Raw genomic sequence first — 18,018 nt, 5'->3', positions numbered from 1 at the left:
TTGATAGGGATTGCATTAAATGTGTAAATTGCCCTGGGTAACATTGACATTTTCACAATATTAATTCTTCCAATCCATGAGCATGGAATATTTTTCCATCTCTTTGTGTCTTCCTCAATTCCTTTCATAAGTGTTCTGTAGTGTTTAGGGGATAGATCATTTATCTCTTTGGTTAGGTTTATTCATAGGTATCTTATGCTTTTGTGTTTAACTCATACAGGGAATATTAAAAAATAGTGAAATGGATCAGCAGAAAGGACTGAAATTGAGTGGGAAAAATCAGAGAGGGTGGCAAAACATGAGAGACTCCTAATTCTGGGAAATGAACAAGGGATAGTGAAAGGGGAGTTGAGCAGGGGGATGGGGTGACTGGGTGACAAGCACTAAGGGGGGCACTTGATGGGATAAGCACTGGGTGTTACACTATATGTTGGCAAATCGAACTCCAATAAAAGAATATACAAATTCTTTAAAAAAAAAAAGGATGAGATCTTGCCATTTGTGATGACACGGATGGACATAGAGGGTATTATACTAAGAGAAACAAATCAGACAAATAGAAATACATTTTGAATTCACTTAAGGAATCTAAAAACAAAACAAATAAACCAACAAAAAGCAGAAACAGACCCATAAATACCAACAACAAACTGATACTTGCCAGAGGGCACGAGATAAGTGGGAAGGGGGAGGGGAAGACACAGACTTCCAGTTATGGAATGAGTAAGTTATGGGGCATAAGGTACAGCATAGGAAATACAGTCAATAGTATTGTAATAGCACAACATGGTGACAGGTGGTAACTACACTTGCAGTGAGTACAACAGAATGTATAAACATGTTCATTAACTGTGTTGGATTTCTGAAAAGAATGTGACATTGTGTGTCAACTATACTTCAATAAAAGAAAGAAATAAAATCTTTTCCAGAAATCAGACTAATTGATTAATGGAATACAAGAGCAACGTTAGAAACAGATCCACACATAGATTGTGACCTAACTTGTGATAGATTCATCCCTGTTTTCTAAATGAGAAAGAATGATCTTTTCAATAGATGCTATTAAGTAATTTGTATGTTTATTTGGGGGGGGGGAGAGAAAAAGAATCTGGACTTGTAACCAGACCCTATGGAGACTCACTTCTACTTGGTTTAAAGATCTAATTGTGAAATGCAAACAGCATTTAAAAGGAAACATAGTAGGACATAATTGTGATATTAAATATGTACATCATTTTAAATAGGACACAAAAACCAATAGCTATCTAAGATTTAAAATGATCAATTGAACTATCTTAAGAAATTCTGTTGGCTAAAATTAATAATGTGAAGGGTACCTGGGTGGCTCAGTGGTTGAAAATCTCCCTTTGGCTCAGCTTGTGATCCTGGGGCCCTGGGATCGAGTCCCACATTGGGCTCCCCACTTGGAACCTGCTTCTCCTTCTGCCTATGCCTCAGCCTCTTTCTCTGTCTCTCATGAATAAATAAATAAAATCTTAAAAAAATTAATTATGATAAAAATAATCTCTCATAGTGGAAGAGGATACCTTTATCATACCTACAGAATCAGACAAAGAGCTGAGAAGGGACTCATATTCCAAACATAAATGTACCTCTTACAAATCCATAAAGAATTTACATGAAATACAATACAAAGGTGACAAATGATATTATTAACAATAATATTTCAAAGAAAATATCTAAATTGCCATTAAAGAAATATAAGGCTTTAAATTGCATTCCACATTAGAATAATACAAACTAAAACCACAATGATGCCATGCACATTTTCACGGGCAAAAAAGAAAATGATGGAAAATACTGAATGTAGACAAGGATATTAAGCAACCATAAGTATTTGCACTGCTAATAGGAATGCACATCAATATAAAAACTGCAAACTCATCAGGTAGTATTTATTAATGATGATATGTATATCTTACTACTCAAAAATTTCAGTATGAAGGATATACCCAAATAGAAATACACCCAAGATTAAACTGATCTCGATTAAATAGTAGTGTGGATATGAAGGCTGTGGGAGTAGCTGTTTTTAACTACCATTTTCAGGAAATGTGTCTGTGTATCAGGGCAATATTTTTTATAATGTGTAAATAATTCTCTTTCATGAATACATTACAAAAATCCAAATTTAATTTTTTATAACCCAACGATGTGAAAAAGTAAGTCATGCTCACCAAAATCAGATGAAATGGAATATTTATATCCCTAGTCATAAAACTACAAATTGAGACCAATTCTAACATTTTATCAGAGCACAATGAATAACTAATTTGTGATGTATTCATAAAATGGATCTGTCCACAGACATGAGAATGAGCAATCTAGAACTACCTATAACAACACATCACCTGACAAAGGCCAGACAAAAAAAAAATACATATGCTTCTGTGGCCACAATATCATCAGTCATTTATACTATGACAGTCTCCCCTTGTTATCTTTGCTCTGCTCAAATATGCATAAAATTGAATTGATGATTTTTTTATTTTCTCAGTTTTTAATTGGATTTTTTTCCTTCTCGTAGTTCTGTGTCTTACCTGGTGATCCTGCTAGCCATCATAGGTTGAACTCACCAGAGGGTAGACACAAGGCTTTTCCCACCTATGGGTCTCACCTGAGAGTGGCTATGGTGAAAGTCAATCAAATAGCTAATGTGGCTAATGTGGGACTGTGGGACGCCTGGGTAGCTCAGTGTTAGTGTCTGCCTTGGCTCAGGTTGTGATCCTGGGGTCCTGGGATTGAGTCCTGCTTTGTGCTCGCTGCAGGATCCTGCTTCTCCTTCTGCCTATGTTGCCTCTCTCTGTGTCTCTCATGAGTAAATAAATAAATAAATAATCTGGGGGGAAAATAAATATTTCTTTCCGTCTCTCTCTTACCCTTCTTTCTAAAAAAACAAAACAAAACCAAAACTGGCTAATGTGTCCATTAAAGTCAATTGCTATTCAATTGGTAGGAAGCTTCACTTCTGCAAGATGATTGAGTCGTAGAGATTTGTTATAAAATATTGTGCTATAATCATCATTACTGTATTATATACTTAAATATTGGTCAAGGGTATTGATCTCATGATATGTTTCTTATCACAATAAAAATCAACAAATAGATTTGGAAAAACCAAAAAGGTCATATATAACTATTAACTACATGAGGTAGAGGGAATGGGGAAAATGGATTAATGCATATTCAGCCTATATGTAATTAATTTACAATTTAAAATGATGAATAATGTAAGAGAGAACTATTCTTTCAGGTAGAGCACGGAAATATTACAGTGTCGTAATATCATTTTCTGCACATATCTTGTGTGTGTATGTATATGTAGGTGACATGTGTGTGTTTCTTACAAATACTTTGAAAAGTGTAGTTTTGTCATCTGGGATGGTACTGTTGTGTCTTACAATTTATATGCTTAATCAAAGTAAGTTTATTTTGTGTCATACTCACAACCTCAGAAATGGACAATACGTCCTGTGCAATAAACAATAAGCTTTAAATGTGAGATCAAACTCTTATATAAAGCATCAATAAGAATGGAAACTGTAAAAGTAATACTTTTATTTTTTTTAATTTTATATTTTTGGAATGCTAAATAGATAGGGAAGTCAGCAGAGCTCATCAGGGAATAAAGTCCTATTGATTAAACAGGGTACAGGTGAACTTTAGCCACATACAGACAATCTACAAATGATATTACAGAGGAAGCAACAATACAAACTTCCTGTGGAATTGTGGAATCTCAAAAGGACCTCAAGGATTTCAATTCATTTTCACGGGTAACATAAGGTGTATAAAAATCTTAGTATTTCTTCTTTATGACCCACACTTTGTTACTTCAAAACATAAAGCCCAGAATGTGCCACACCCTAGTTTGATATTAGGAACACCAAGATGAAGAAGGAACAGTGCGTCCTGCTCTAAAGTAGTGAATATTCTAGAGAATAAGTGGTCAATACTTCTTTATCAAACTTAAAACCATAGTAAAGATAAATGATAGAGCTGAAGACTAAACTCATATTTTATTTCAAAATGTAAAGATAGATATTATACTCACTTGTTCTTAACTCCATCATTCATTCCTACATTAAGTCAGCAAATATTTTTTTTTCAGCAAATATTTTTGAATGCCTACTCTTTCCTGGGTATTTCAGAAGTTATTACTACAAAGGACAACTATTTAGATATATCCTTTACTCTTATAAAGTTTACAGACTAGAAAATACCACACAAGAAATAAAATAAAATTGTTATCAATATTTAATTATAAGAAAAAAAATTTAATTATAAGATTTATACATGCATGAGGAAAGATCACAAGATTATGAAAAATATACTCTCAATCACACAATCTTAATTAAAAAACAGCAATAGGACCAGGCATATGATGGGTGCCTTCTAAAAGGCTCTAAAATAACTGACTTTTAGTTTTCTTAAAACCGTGAACATTTTGAATTTATGGTGTATGCCATCTGTATTTCATGACAGATACACAAGGGTTTGTTTTTGACATGAATATGGAAGCTTTACTTTCAGTTCTATTCCCAGTATTCATATTAAAATGGAACATTGGGGCCAGAATGGTGTGCTTTCTAAGTGTTGGATTTTCTCCAGTCCAGGGCCAGCAGCCACACCTCTCAACCATTATAGGAGGACAATTCAAAAGAAAAACACACAGAGGTTGGAATCATTGCACATGATTGATACTCAGTAGAATCAGCTAAGCACATCCCTAGGCTCTCTTGACATTTTCACTCTGTGAGTGTAATTGTGTGGAGACTTCAACAGTTGGCTTCTTTCCCTGGGGAATAAGAAATTTTCTCTGGGAATTCCTGTTTTCCTGTGTAGGGACTTAACCCATAAAGAAGCTTATTTCAGCATGTGGGCCTTCAGGGACATCAGACACTTGTAAACCTCTTCAGCGTGCCTCCTGCAGAACCTTTGCAGTGAGTATCAACAGATCTCTGGGACAGGTAGGTAAACCCAATAATTTCACTTAGTACTCATCCTGGCTATGAACTGCATGTAGAAGGAGATTTATGGATTCAAATCAGACAAGCAAACAAAACATATTAAGCAAAACCATAAAACCATAACATTAAACAATGTTACAGACAGATTTTTTCCATGATTTAATCTCATTGAGCCTCAACTGTCCTATCAGACATAGAAATAATTCCATATGTCTTCTAGGACACTCTGGAAAATAACGACATTATTATTTCGAAATAACCTGCATTATTCTGGGCATAGAGTACAGCACATAATGGATAATGTTAGCATTTTTCTATATTCATTTCTCTGTACAAGGAAAACAAAGTAATCACACTTGAGCAAATCAAACTTTATTACTTTAAAAAGTAATACTTTTTAAAACTTCAAAACAGGTTTTAAAGAATTTAAGGGAAAGGGCTATGGGAAGATGGAAAAAGAGAGAGGGCTGCCGGACCATGATAATAGAAAAGCATCTGAGCAGATAGAGAGCAGAGTGACAGAAAGGAGTAGTGTATTTGGCTAAAGAATTGTGTTCCTTTAAATAAATCCATTTCTGAATAACACTAAGAAGGAAGATTACTGAGGTGTGGTCTGGTGGTGGGCAGCTGAATCAGAAGGTTATTGAGGTGTGGCAAAACTGACAAGGAAAAACCCAGCATACTCAAAGTATTTTTCCCACAGAAATACAAAATTCCCCAGGATGATGACAAGGTATGGGCTAAAGGAAAAGCCAGAGGCAGCCAAGGAAAAGGCAAAGTTACTGGAAGTCCCTCTGGCTCATCAACTTCTGTTACACAGCTACCTTATCACTGGAAGCAGACACAGAGACAGGTACATATGTCAATACATATTCATGTATAGTATAATTAGTATGCCAATATATGTAAATAAACACCACTACATGTAATATAATAGATTAATAGATACTCAAGTTATATAGATTATATCTAAAACAGTTGAAAAATGAAGAGCTTGGCACAACAGTTCTAACAACCTAAAATTGGTCTCTAGAAAGTTTCTATTTCTGAATTTTGCAAAAGATTATGAGAAATACAATTAAATTCTGACACTTCCACATGTGAACAAAAATTGTCCCATTTAAAAGAAAGTCTACTATCCAACATGAACCAGAAAAAATTAACTTGACCATCTATTAACCTCCTTCCATTTTCTCCATTAAAAGATGAGAAGAACAAATTAAATGGCCTCAGGGAATCTGACTCACCTGACTGAGTTCATTCTCAGGGGAGTCTCAGACCGCCCAGACCTCCAGATGCCACTCTTCTTTGTTTTCCTGGTGATCTATGGGCTCACCGTGGCAGGGAATCTGGGCATCATCACCCTCACCAGTGTTGACTCGCAGCTTCAAACGCCCATGTACTTCTTCCTCAGGCACTTGGCTATCATCAATCTTGGCGATTCTACTGTCATTGCCCCTAAGATGCTGGTCAACTTCTTGGTTTCAAAGAAAACCATATCCTACTATGGATGTGCAGCCCAGCTGGGGGGCTTCTTAGTTTTTATTGTGGGGGAGATTTTCATGCTGGCTGCAATGGCCTACGACCGCTACGTGGCTATTTGCAACCCCCTGCTCTACATGGTGGTGGTATCTCCGCAGATCTGCCTTCTGCTGGTGTCTCTCACATACCTCTACAGTCTGACCACAGCACTGACCGTCTCCTGCTGTGTGTTCTCTGTGTCATACTGCTCTTCCAATGTCATCAACCATTTTTACTGTGATACTGTCCCTTTGTTGGCATTGTCCTGTTCTGATACCTACATTCCAGAAACAGCGGTGTTTACCTCTGCCGGGACCAATTTGTTTTTCTCCATGATTATTGTTCTAACCTCCTATTTCCACATTGTCCTTGCCATTTTGAGGATACGTTCCTCAGAGGGACGACGAAAAGCCTTTTCCACCTGTGCCTCCCACATGATGGCTGTCACTGTGTTCTATGGGACCATTCTCTTCATGTATTTGCAACCAAGGACCAACCACTCATTAGATACTGATAAAATGGCCTCTGTCTTCTACACTCTGGTGATACCGATGCTGAATCCCCTCATTTACAGCCTAAGGAACAAGGATGTGAAGGATGCATTCAAGAGATTCCTAAAGAACCCTTGCCAGTCTTTCAAATTAATGTAAATTTAAAAATTACAATTGTCTTCATTTAAGAGTTTTATTTGCTCCTGAAAAATTAATCTCTGTTAAATGCAGAGGTATAGATATTTAAGTATGCAATGGATTTCAATGAGAAAATCTTAACGCTTGCTATTGTAACCTGGTCATTCTGTGCATGCAAAATACTACTAAATATAATATCTACTAAGTGGTATGGGGCATGGCATTCGAGGTAAGGCAATGCCTGGAAATAAATTAGATTTATGATCTTTTCAGGTAAGTCAGAAATAGTGTAAATACAGGAACTGTGGTACTCAGTTTCATTAGCTAATTCCAATATTAGTTGTAAATAAGCAAAATAGCTAGTTGAAAACAGAAGAGTCACACTGTATGGTGGAGATTCTTGGTCTCCACAGATAAATTTGGCAATATCTTGGTAGCATTAGCCTTTAAGATGTTTAACTTTTATTCTTTATAAATATAAAAGTGTATAATATAGATCATTTATTTTGTTTTCCTGTCTGATTTTCCTTAGGGGCTATATTTGTCTACACCAGCCTACATATGTACGATTGGGAAAACATATTTCTTAGCACAAATCCATTTATTTATTTATTTATTTATTTATTTATTTATTTATTTATTTATTTTACAAATCCATTTTTTTAAGTATAGTTCGGTGAACAGAATTGGAGCAACAAGGCTAAACTCACACTTGTACTTCTACCAATCCTATGTATTTTATTAAATGGATTAAAGTCAAGAATAAAAATGGTAGTGTTTTCCACCTTTTAACTTGGTTTAAATATATGTATTTTGTAAAAATAATTATATTTTCACCTGTATTAGTTTCCCAGTGCTATGATAACAAATTGCCACTGACTCAGTAACTTGAAACACAGAAACTTATCATTCACAGTTCTGGAGGTCAGAAGTTCAAAATAAGTCTCATGAGGCTAAAATCAAGATGTCAGCAGGCTGTGTTCCTTCTTGGACTGCCACGGAAGAATCTGTTTCTCTTCCTCTTCCAGTTTGTAGAGGCAGCCTTCATCCCTTACTTGGCATCCTCTTCCAAACGGTGATCCCATAACTCTGACCTCTACTTGCACTGCCACATCTCCTCTGACTCTTACTTTTCTCACCTCCCTTTCCTTCTTGGGATTACATTGGTCTTGCCTATATAATCCAGGAGACTCTCCCCATCTGGAGTTCCTTACCTTAATCCCATCTGAAAATCTTTTTCCATGAAAGGCACCATATTCTTGGTTCTGGGCATCTTTGGTAGGATAAGGGAACCATTTTCTGATTCAAATATCTATATGTATATATTTTATGAAACTGGGCAATCTAAAATCTTGCATGCCTCATTCACTAGTACTCAATGGGATAGTCTCTCAAAATCTTACACTTTTTACCTTTTAATAATAATTAGCTACTAAACAAACTATACACAAAGTTCTCTTTGAATGATTAGCCAAAAGCATTCAGTTCAAAGGTTCCAAAATATAAGCACACATGCGCGCACACACACTCACATATCACATGTACACATTTATCAGAAATGACGAATCCACACATTCAACCAACCAGGCAGGCACATCAGCCCAGTACCACTTTTCCTTAAAGTAAGGTAGGGAAAATAATTTATGTGGCAACATTGATCTCCAATTGGTCAAAGCTCACATCCTGTGAGATGCTAAGTCACCTGTATTTCCAGCTTACCCCTACCTAATTGCTCTGCAGGTTCCATGGCATTTGTGTCCAGACAGTGACAACAAAATCCCCCTAGTGGTGAGGGGAGAGGGAAGATGCAAGACATAGTCCCAAAACAAGGTCTGACAGCACCTGTGAGAGTTAGGACACACTTCAAACAACATCACAGAGCCCTTCCTGCAGCTGCCAAAGAAATGTTAGTTTTGACCCTACTCCGTATATAGGGATGTTCTATGCAAAAAGCATTCCAAGCGTGTAAACCTTGGGTGGCACTCACTGAATTCTTTCAAGACCACAAAAATAAGAAAAACCATCCAAGTTTCTCAAATTCAGCATAGTAAATCCATCTCATAAATTTTGACCCAAAAACTTACTGAAGGACTATTTTCACAGCAGCTCATTTTGTTTCAAAGCACCATGATAATAAGTCCCAATATTTTATTTATGTCCCAAAAAATGTCTAGTATTAAATGTTTTCCACTATATCAATAATCTAAAAGATAACAGAAATTCACATAATCCTGATTTTGTTTTAATTCAAAATTTAAATTAAGGGGGGCATCTGGGTGACTGAATCGGTTATACTTCAGACTCTTGATTTCAGCCCAGGGTCCTGTGATGGAGTCCTGCTGATGCAGACTCAGTGCTCAGCATGAAGTCAGCTTGAGAGTCTCTCCCTCTCTGTCTGTCCCTCCCCTGGTTCATGCATGCAATCTCTCTCTCTCTCTCTCTTTCTCAAATAAATAAGTAAATAAATACATTCTTTTAAAAAAGTTAAACAGAGGAATTGTAAGGCTTCCAACGGAGATTTTCTTGTCCCTTAAGGTCTAGATAAGTTTGGTTTGAGCAGCTAATGCCATCTTCCTGCAATTCCATAAGGCTTCACCAGATATCTCCATGTCATGAGTGACATCTATCATCTTTGTTTTCCAAATGGCTATTTCCACAAGCCATCTCCATGGAAAGAAAAAATTTCTTTCAAGGAAACAATTCAAAAACAAAGTAGAAATTACTGCAGATATGGGTGACAGGAGACAATATAGAGATTTCTGTGATAGGTCATGTCTCCTCATACTTAGAGAAACTTAACTACTATACCACAGAATAATTCTCCATTATCCTTCTTATATTCCTCATATATATTGGTTCTTAACCTAATACTGGTTCCTTCTCCTACTCATTCTCTCTCTCCCTCCTTTTCTATCTGTGCCTCATTTAAAGTCTGTAGTATATTTTTCCTTGTATTAAACATAACTATTACTTGTAAAGCTTAAGACCTTTTCATAAATTATGCCACTAATTGCCACTCTCTATTTTATGCACCTGTCCAGAATTGGTTTGACTCTTTCAATATAAAAGGTACTTTAAAAAAATATTTATTTATTTATTTATTTATTTATTTATTTATTTATTTATTAGAGACACAAAGAGAGGCAGAGACATAGGCAGAGGGAGAAGCAGGCTCCTCACAGGGAGTTGGATGTAGGACTTGATCCCCAAACTGGGATCACACCCAGAGTCAAAGGCAGACACTCAACCGCTGAGCCACTCAGATATCCCATAAAGGTACTTCCACAAGCAACAACCATTATCTAGGTTGGGGACTTCTTATGACAAAACAGCTTTGATAACAAACTCTTACCTCATCTCACAAAATGTCCGTGACTTTGGGTTAGCTTAAAATGTAAATATCAAAATATCTACTTCTTCTATCAAGCCACAAAATAATTTGAGCTATAGTCATCACAAGAGGTAAGTAATGATTTTTAAAAACACTAATATTTGTATTTCAAAAAAAATAATAGATTACTGAATGATAAAGATTATTAATATCCACACAATCATAAAGTGATTAATATAAGACATGGACTCTGAAGATTCTATTATATCAATTTAAAACTCTTATGAAATATATAAGTAAAAACTTTCATGATAAAATATGAATGCTTAAAATATTGCCTTGAGATCAACGAATTGTCAATATAGGTGCAAACTAACACTTCCTTATACAGCTATGGCATCTCATACTGTAATCACTTCTCTCTTTAGTTCCTCTCTCACAATTTTCAGCATTCTATCTGCATTTCATGCTTTGGGAACTGGAGGGGTTTCTTAGGATCAGTGCACAGCAGGAGTGAAGAATGACTGCACATAGGAGGGGCTGTGTCACCACAGATGAGTCAGGTTACAGTTCAGCTACTTCTGCACACCTGCCAGGAGGATGAGAAGTCAACCAGCCAGGTGCCCAGAGGAAGAAACATGATTTGGAGGTTGCCATCCCGTATCTCTATGAGGTGTGTTTTTGTCATTTTAACAGCTACTTTATCAGCATTATCATTGTGATAGGCATTCAAATGGTAACATTATATTAAAATTAATGTGTATGTGTCTCTGTTACAATTTCTTAACTTTGCTGTTGACGTGGATTATAGTGCACCTTTCCATTTCAAATCTTAACAAATATTTGGGTCTTTTAAAAAAAATAATGTATTAAATCAAGTAAAACAATTTGAGCTCTATAAAGTTAAATCTGATTGAATTATTTGCTGCAACCTTTACCATTTGTTCAAGTGGTACATATTAATAAGTTCAATGTCCACAGTATGAAATGCTGTGTACTGATGGTGGAGTGTATATGAATAAAAATAAATCTTGGAATAGATCCATCCTTATTTAAGTAAATTAAATACGCTCTCTTTATCCCAAAAGAGAACCTCAGGAGATATTTCAGACATGTTCCTTTATGGGTCAGTGGGGGACCACACACACAAAATTGTTCATCGTGGTCATACATGTAGAAGTCGAAAGTTGATAACTAACTGCATCTTAGTATTAGAGCAAATCGATAGTAAATGGGGGTAGAATCAGATTGTGGCCATTTCATTAAACAGAGACCAGTAAAATATTGGTGTATATGTAGAAAATGAACGAAATTCAAAAACATAGCTGAATGAGAAGCTTGAAGTATCAAAATAAGCTATATAACCTGTGTGTGCTCTTTAAAATATACATTTATAAAGCTGCATTTCTTTTCTAAAAAAGATTTATTTATTTAATGTTGAGTTTGAGAGAGAGAGTGTGTGTGAGCAGGAGGAGGGGCAGAGGGAGAGGGAGAAGCAGACTCCACATTGAGCCCAGAACCCAATGCAAGGCTCGATCTCAGGACCCTGAGATCGTGACCTGAGCTAAAACTAAAAGTCAGACACTTAACTGATTGAACCACTTAGACATTCCATGAATTTGAATTTCTTTTTAAGAACATATATCAACTTATGTGGAGGAGATACCGATGTAGGGAAAGAAAACTGATGCAGGGATAGGAATTAGAATGAGAATGCACACGGGATGTAGAATTATGTGTCATTAACCAAGTTTAGTCCCTTAGGTTACAAAACCAAACATAAATAACTTCACACATATATTCATAATTTTTATTCCTTCTAAACTTTTAACATACTATAGGTCATATAGGGGGGGAGGGGCAAGATGGCGGAGGAGTAGGGTCTCCAGGTCACCTGTCCTCAGCAAATTACCTAGAAAACCATCCAATCATCCTGAAAACCTACGAGTTCGGCCTGAGATTTAAAGAGAGACCAGCTGGAACGCTACAGTGAGAAGAGTTCGCGCTTCTATCAAGGTAGGAAGACGGGGAAAAAGAAATAAAGAAACAAAAGGCCTCCAAGGGGGAGGGGCCCCGCGAGGAGCCGGGCTGAGGCCGGGGCGAGTGTCCCCAGGGCAGGAGAGCCCCGTCCCGGAGGAGCAGGAGCTGCACCGACCTTCCCCGCGGAAAGGGGCTCCCCGGGAATTGGAGCAGGATCCCCAGAAAGGCGGGGACGCCCTCGGGCTCCCTGGGACAGTAACAGAGGAACTGCAGCCCGGGGAGATGCGCCGAGCTCCCTAAGGGCTGCAGCGCTCGGCGGGACCCGGAGCAGCTCGGAGGGGCTCGGGCGGCGGCTCCGCGGAGGGGGCTGCGCGGCTCCGGGAACAGCTCAGCGGCGGCGGCTCGCGCAGAGGAAGAAGCTCCGCGCAGAGGGGGCTGCGCGGCTCCGGGAACAGCTCAGCGGCGGCGGCTCGGGCGGCGGCTCCGCGGAGGGGGCTGCACCGCCGGGAGCGCGAATCCAACAGCGCAGGCCCCGGAGCACAGGGCGCCGGACACAGCCCAGGATCCGGCCTCCCCCGGGACAGGCAGAGGCCGGGAGGGCCCAGGACAGCAAGGACGCTCCTGCCTGGAACTGAGCAGATCAGCGGCCCCGCCCCGGAGCCCCCAGGCCCTGCAGAAGGAGAGCCCCGGAGCTACTGCGGGGGCTGGATCCAGGGTCCCAGAGCTGCCCCCGCCACTGTGGCTTCCTCCCGGGGCCTCACGGGGTCAACAACCCCCACCGAGCCCTGCACCAGGCAGGGGCAGAGCAGCTCCCCCAAGTGCCAACACCTGAGAATCAGCACAGCAGGCCCCTCCCCCAGAAGACCAGCGAGACGGACCAGTTCCAAGGGAAGTCAAGGGACTTAAACTACACAGAATCGGAAGATACTCCCCCGTGGTTTTTTTTTGTTTTTTGTTTTTTTGTTTTTGTTTTTGTTTTTTTTTTTTTGTTTTGTTTTGTTTTGTGCTTTTTTTTCTCTCTTTCTTCTTGATTTCTGATTGCTTCCCCCACCCCCCCTTTTTTCTTTTTTCTCCTTTCTTTCTTTTTCTTTCTTTTTCTTCTCTTTTTCCCCTATTTTTTTCTTCTTTCTCTTTTTTCTTTTTCTCTTTTCGTTCCTTCTCTCTCTTTTTCTCCTTTTCCCAATACAACTTGTTTTTGGCCACTCTGCACTGAGCAAAATGACTAGAAGGAAAACCCCTCAAAAAAAAGAATCAGAAACAGCCCACTCTCCCACAGAGTTACAAAATATGGATTACAATTCAATGTCAGAAAGCCAATTCAGAAGCACTATTTTACAGCTACTGGTGGCTCTAGAAAAAACCATAAAGGACTCAAGAGACTTCATGACTGCAGAATTTAGATCTAATCAGGCAGAAATTAAAAATCAATTAAATGAGATGCAATCTAAGCTAGAAGTCCTAACGACGAGGCTTGACGAGGTGGAAGAACGAGTGAGTGACATAGAAGACAAGTTGATGGCAAAGAGGGAAACTGAGGAAAAAAGAGACAGGCAATTAAAAGACCATGAGGATAGATTAAGGGAAATAAATGATAGCCTGAGGAAGAAAAACCTACGTTTAATTGGGGTTCCCGAGGGCGCGGAAAGGGACAGAGGGCCAGAATATGTATTTGAACAAATCCTAGCTGAAAACTTTCCGAATCTGGGAAGGGAAACAGGCATTCAGATCCAGGAAATAGAGAGATCCCCCCCTAAAATCAACAAAAACCGTTCAACACCTCGACATTTAATAGTGAAGCTTGCAAATTCCAAAGATAAGGAGAAGATCCTTAAAGCAGCAAGAGAAAAAAAGTCCCTGACTTTTATGGGGAGGAATATTAGGGTAACAGCAGACCTCTCCACAGAGACCTGGCAGGCCAGAAAGGGCTGGCAGGATATATTCAGGGTCCTAAATGAAAAGAACATGCAACCAAGAATACTTTACCCCGCAAGGCTTTCATTCAAAATGGAAGGAGAGATAAAGAGCTTCCAAGACAGGCAGGAACTGAAAGAATATGTAACCTCCAAACCAGCTCTGCAAGAAATTTTAAGGGGGACTCTTAAAATTCCCCTTTAAGAAGAAGTTCAGTGGAACAATCCACAAAAACAAGGACTGAATAGATATGATGACACTAAACTCATATCTATCAATAGTAACTCTGAATGTGAACGGGCTTAATGACCCCATCAAAAGGCGCAGGGTTTCAGACTGGATAAAAAAGCAGGACCCATCTATTTGCTGTCTACAAGAGACTCATTTTAGACAGAAGGACACCTACAACCTGAAAATAAAAGGTTGGAGAACCATTTACCATTCAAATGGTCCTCAAAAGAAAGCAGGGGTTGCCATCCTTATATCAGATAAATTAAAATTTACCCCGAAGACTATAGTGAGAGATGAAGAGGGACACTATCTCATACTCAAAGGATCTATCCAACAAGAGGACTTAACAATCCTCAATATATATGCCCCGAATGTGGCAGCTGCCAAATATTTAAACCAATTAATAACCAAACTCAAGAAATACCTTGATAATAATACACTTATACTTGGTGACTTCAATCTAGCTCTTTCTACCCTGGATAGGTCTTCTAAGCACAATATCTCCAAAGAAACGAGAGCTTTAAATGATACACTGGACCAGATGGATTTCACAGATATCTACAGAACTTTACAACATACTATAGGTCATATATAAATAGTTTTGTCTTTATCTTCAAATGTGAAACATGGAAGAAGCCATTGTGGAAAATGCTGAATGTTTATGTAATTTATAGATGATTAAAGCATATGTCTGAGGAAAACTATTCAAATCTAGATAGTCAAGTGAATACAATAAAAGTAACAACCAAGGGAATAAGGTGAATTGTATATATAAAAAAACAGGGGGCAGCCTGGGTGGCTCAGCCGCTTAGGGCTGCCTTCAGCCTAGGGTGTGATCCTGGAGATCCTGGATCGAGTCCCACATCGGGCTCCCTGCGTGGAGCCTGCTTCTCCCTCTGCCTGTGTCTCTGTGTCTCTCATAAATGAATAAATAAGTAAAATCTTAAAAACAAAAACAAAAACAAACAAACAAACAAAAAAAAATGGGCACTTGGGTGTTCAGTTGTTAAGTGTCTGCCTTTGGCTCAAGTTGTGATTGCAAGGTCCTGGGATGGAACCTTTCATGGGGCCCCCTGTTCATAGGGAAGTCTGCTTCTCCCTCTGCCTCTCCCCCTCTTTGCTCCTTCTCTCTCTTTCTAAATAAATAAAAAAATAAATTCTTCAAAAACATTTCCTCAATAGGGAAATCAAAGTTACTCTGAATAATTAGCAAAGACCCATGGCATCATTTCCTGCTCTCACATGCTTTGGGAATAACCAAGAATTGCATTCAAGTTCCCAGGGGAGTGTCTCAAGGAGAGGAGATGCTCATAAATTCTTCTGACAGCAGCCATGCTAGTAATCACACAGGAGTACAAAAAAGACAGTCTTCATTTAAGGTGAATAGATGGCACTGATTATATTGATTACTAAATTAACTAGAGTGATGGTTTTTGATGCCTCTCTTCCTTTTAAATGACAGATACAAGCACAGTCACAACACCAGACTCAGTACTTTACATCATATATATTAATCATCTCTTTTCATAACTAGGTTGTTTGGATTAATGATATATGTTTACTACTATTAGTATGTTATTTGAAAGTGATAAGGGACTTCACTTCTATTTGCTCTTATTTCTACATTTATACTGGTATTCTAGACAAAAACTTCCCGAAGGGGACTAAACATTTTTCCAAGCTCAACTTAGAATCTTCCTCTCTCCTTCCATCCCTCTTTCCTTCCTTCCTTTTTAATCAGATTGCAATGTTTTCAGTTTGGCCAACCCATTTACCTCAGTTGAGGCTATTATCAAAATGTTATAGAATATTCCATTGATATTGGTTGTTTGCATTTGCATAAGAGGACATCATTGGGCTCCTTGTCCATGCTCCAGATCCTGGAACAGCTCTGAGCTTCTGCTTCCATCTGATAAGAGGTTTGATACTCAACTTCCTTTTCTTTCCAGGCAGTGCTTGGGTAGGACTGTTTATAGGAAGGCCACATAAATATTCACTAAGTGAGTTTCAGAAGAACTTCAGGCATTTGTAAAATCACAATAAAATGGATGTTGGTATGAAGAGGTTTACCAAATTGTATAAACTTCTGAGGAATAGTCTTTTCTTTGGGTATAATTTTTGTAGCTTAAGATATTAGGGTCTGTCATTTGTTTGGTTGCTGCTAATGGATGTTTGTAATTGCTTGGTTGTAAATATTTGTTAATTTGAATAGATTTTGGGGTAGAGCAAATTTTGTGAAGTAGTTTCATCTGCCTAACTAATATTGAATTTCTATTCTACTTTTTTGAAATTTCTGTTTATTTAAGAGCAACCAGAGGTTCTAGTCTTATAGTTATAAAAGTTTAGAGGCAACTGGGTGGCTCAGTTGGTTAAGCCTCCAACTTCAGCTCAAGTCATGATCCCCGGGTCATGAAATTGAGCCCCATCTCAGAGTCTGCACTGGGTTTAGAGTCTGCTTAAGATTCTCTCTCTCTCTCTCTCTCTCTCTCTCTCTCTCTCTCTCGGAAAAAAAAAAATGTTTAACATTTCAAGTCCTTGACCAGCGTAGGGCTGATTTTTATATGGATCAAATAAACATCCAATTTCATTATCCTCTATATGCATAATCACTTTTTCCAGATACATTGACGAGCCCATTTTTGCATGCCTGTCCTAGGATGCCACTTCTATCCAAACACTACAGTTCTATACATTCATGGGTCTTTTCCTGAGGTCTCTGTTCTGTTCCACTGGTGTATGCCATATTGCCTCAATAACGTAATATGACATACAGAAGTCATGTTCTAGATTTCTAAGTTTTATATCTGGTAGCATAGGTCTTTTCAAAAGTTTCCATGTTATTCTTTATAATTTGCATTTTTAAAATACATTTTTAATTCAGGGTCAAATTCTACAGATTCCTGAGTGAGATTTTGATTGCAAAGGCATCATGTACATAAGATTAATTTTAGCACAATTGACATTTTTATAACACTAAGTTGAGCAATCCAGGAACATAATATTTTTACCAATTTATTTAGGCCTCTACAATTTTTCCCAAAAATATTTTAACTTTTCACCTTTTAAGAGTGGGTTGTCTAGTTTTTATAAGACATTCTGTGATTATGGCTTATTCCTTTTATCCTTAATTTTTATTGCCTTTGTCTATTCTAATGACATTAATTCCTCATCTATTTAAATGCTCAATTTTTTTTCTAATTAATTCTGCCAATGTGATGAATTCTAGTTGTAGATTTTCCAAAATAAAACCATCAAGCCAAACATGAGATCAATGCAGTTTGGACAACTTCCTGTAATTCTTATACATTTTTAAATAGAGAGAGAGAGAGAGAGAGAGAGACTATATATATATATATATATATATATAAAATGAATATATTGTGGGTTTTTCATTATTATATCTTTCTTTATAAATCATGATTTT

The 18,018-nt window shown here is 37.9% G+C and overlaps 1 protein-coding gene across 1 annotated transcript; it reads left to right on the top strand.

Annotated features, from left to right (window-relative positions):
• The first annotated feature begins 6,214 nt into the window (after positions 1-6,214).
• LOC121471998 (olfactory receptor 8J2-like) lies at positions 6,215-7,162 on the top strand. Its single transcript, XM_041722949.1, has one exon. It carries the CDS (start codon positions 6,215-6,217, stop codon positions 7,160-7,162), a length of 948 nt encoding a protein of 315 aa, XP_041578883.1.
• The last annotated feature ends 10,856 nt before the right edge of the window (positions 7,163-18,018 follow it).

The sequence above is a fragment of the Vulpes lagopus genome, chromosome 11 (genome assembly GCF_018345385.1).
Source record: "Vulpes lagopus strain Blue_001 chromosome 11, ASM1834538v1, whole genome shotgun sequence".
Taxonomy (NCBI): Eukaryota; Metazoa; Chordata; class Mammalia; order Carnivora; family Canidae; genus Vulpes; species Vulpes lagopus.
The sequence above is the reverse complement of the archived record's forward strand: the minus strand, read 5'-3'. Positions and strand labels throughout refer to the sequence as shown.

Bases quoted from the DNA above. Each gene is read 5' to 3' on its own strand.
- LOC121471998 (XM_041722949.1), top strand. From the start codon at position 6,215: ATGGCCTCAGGGAATCTGACTCACCTGACTGAGTTCATTCTCAGGGGA.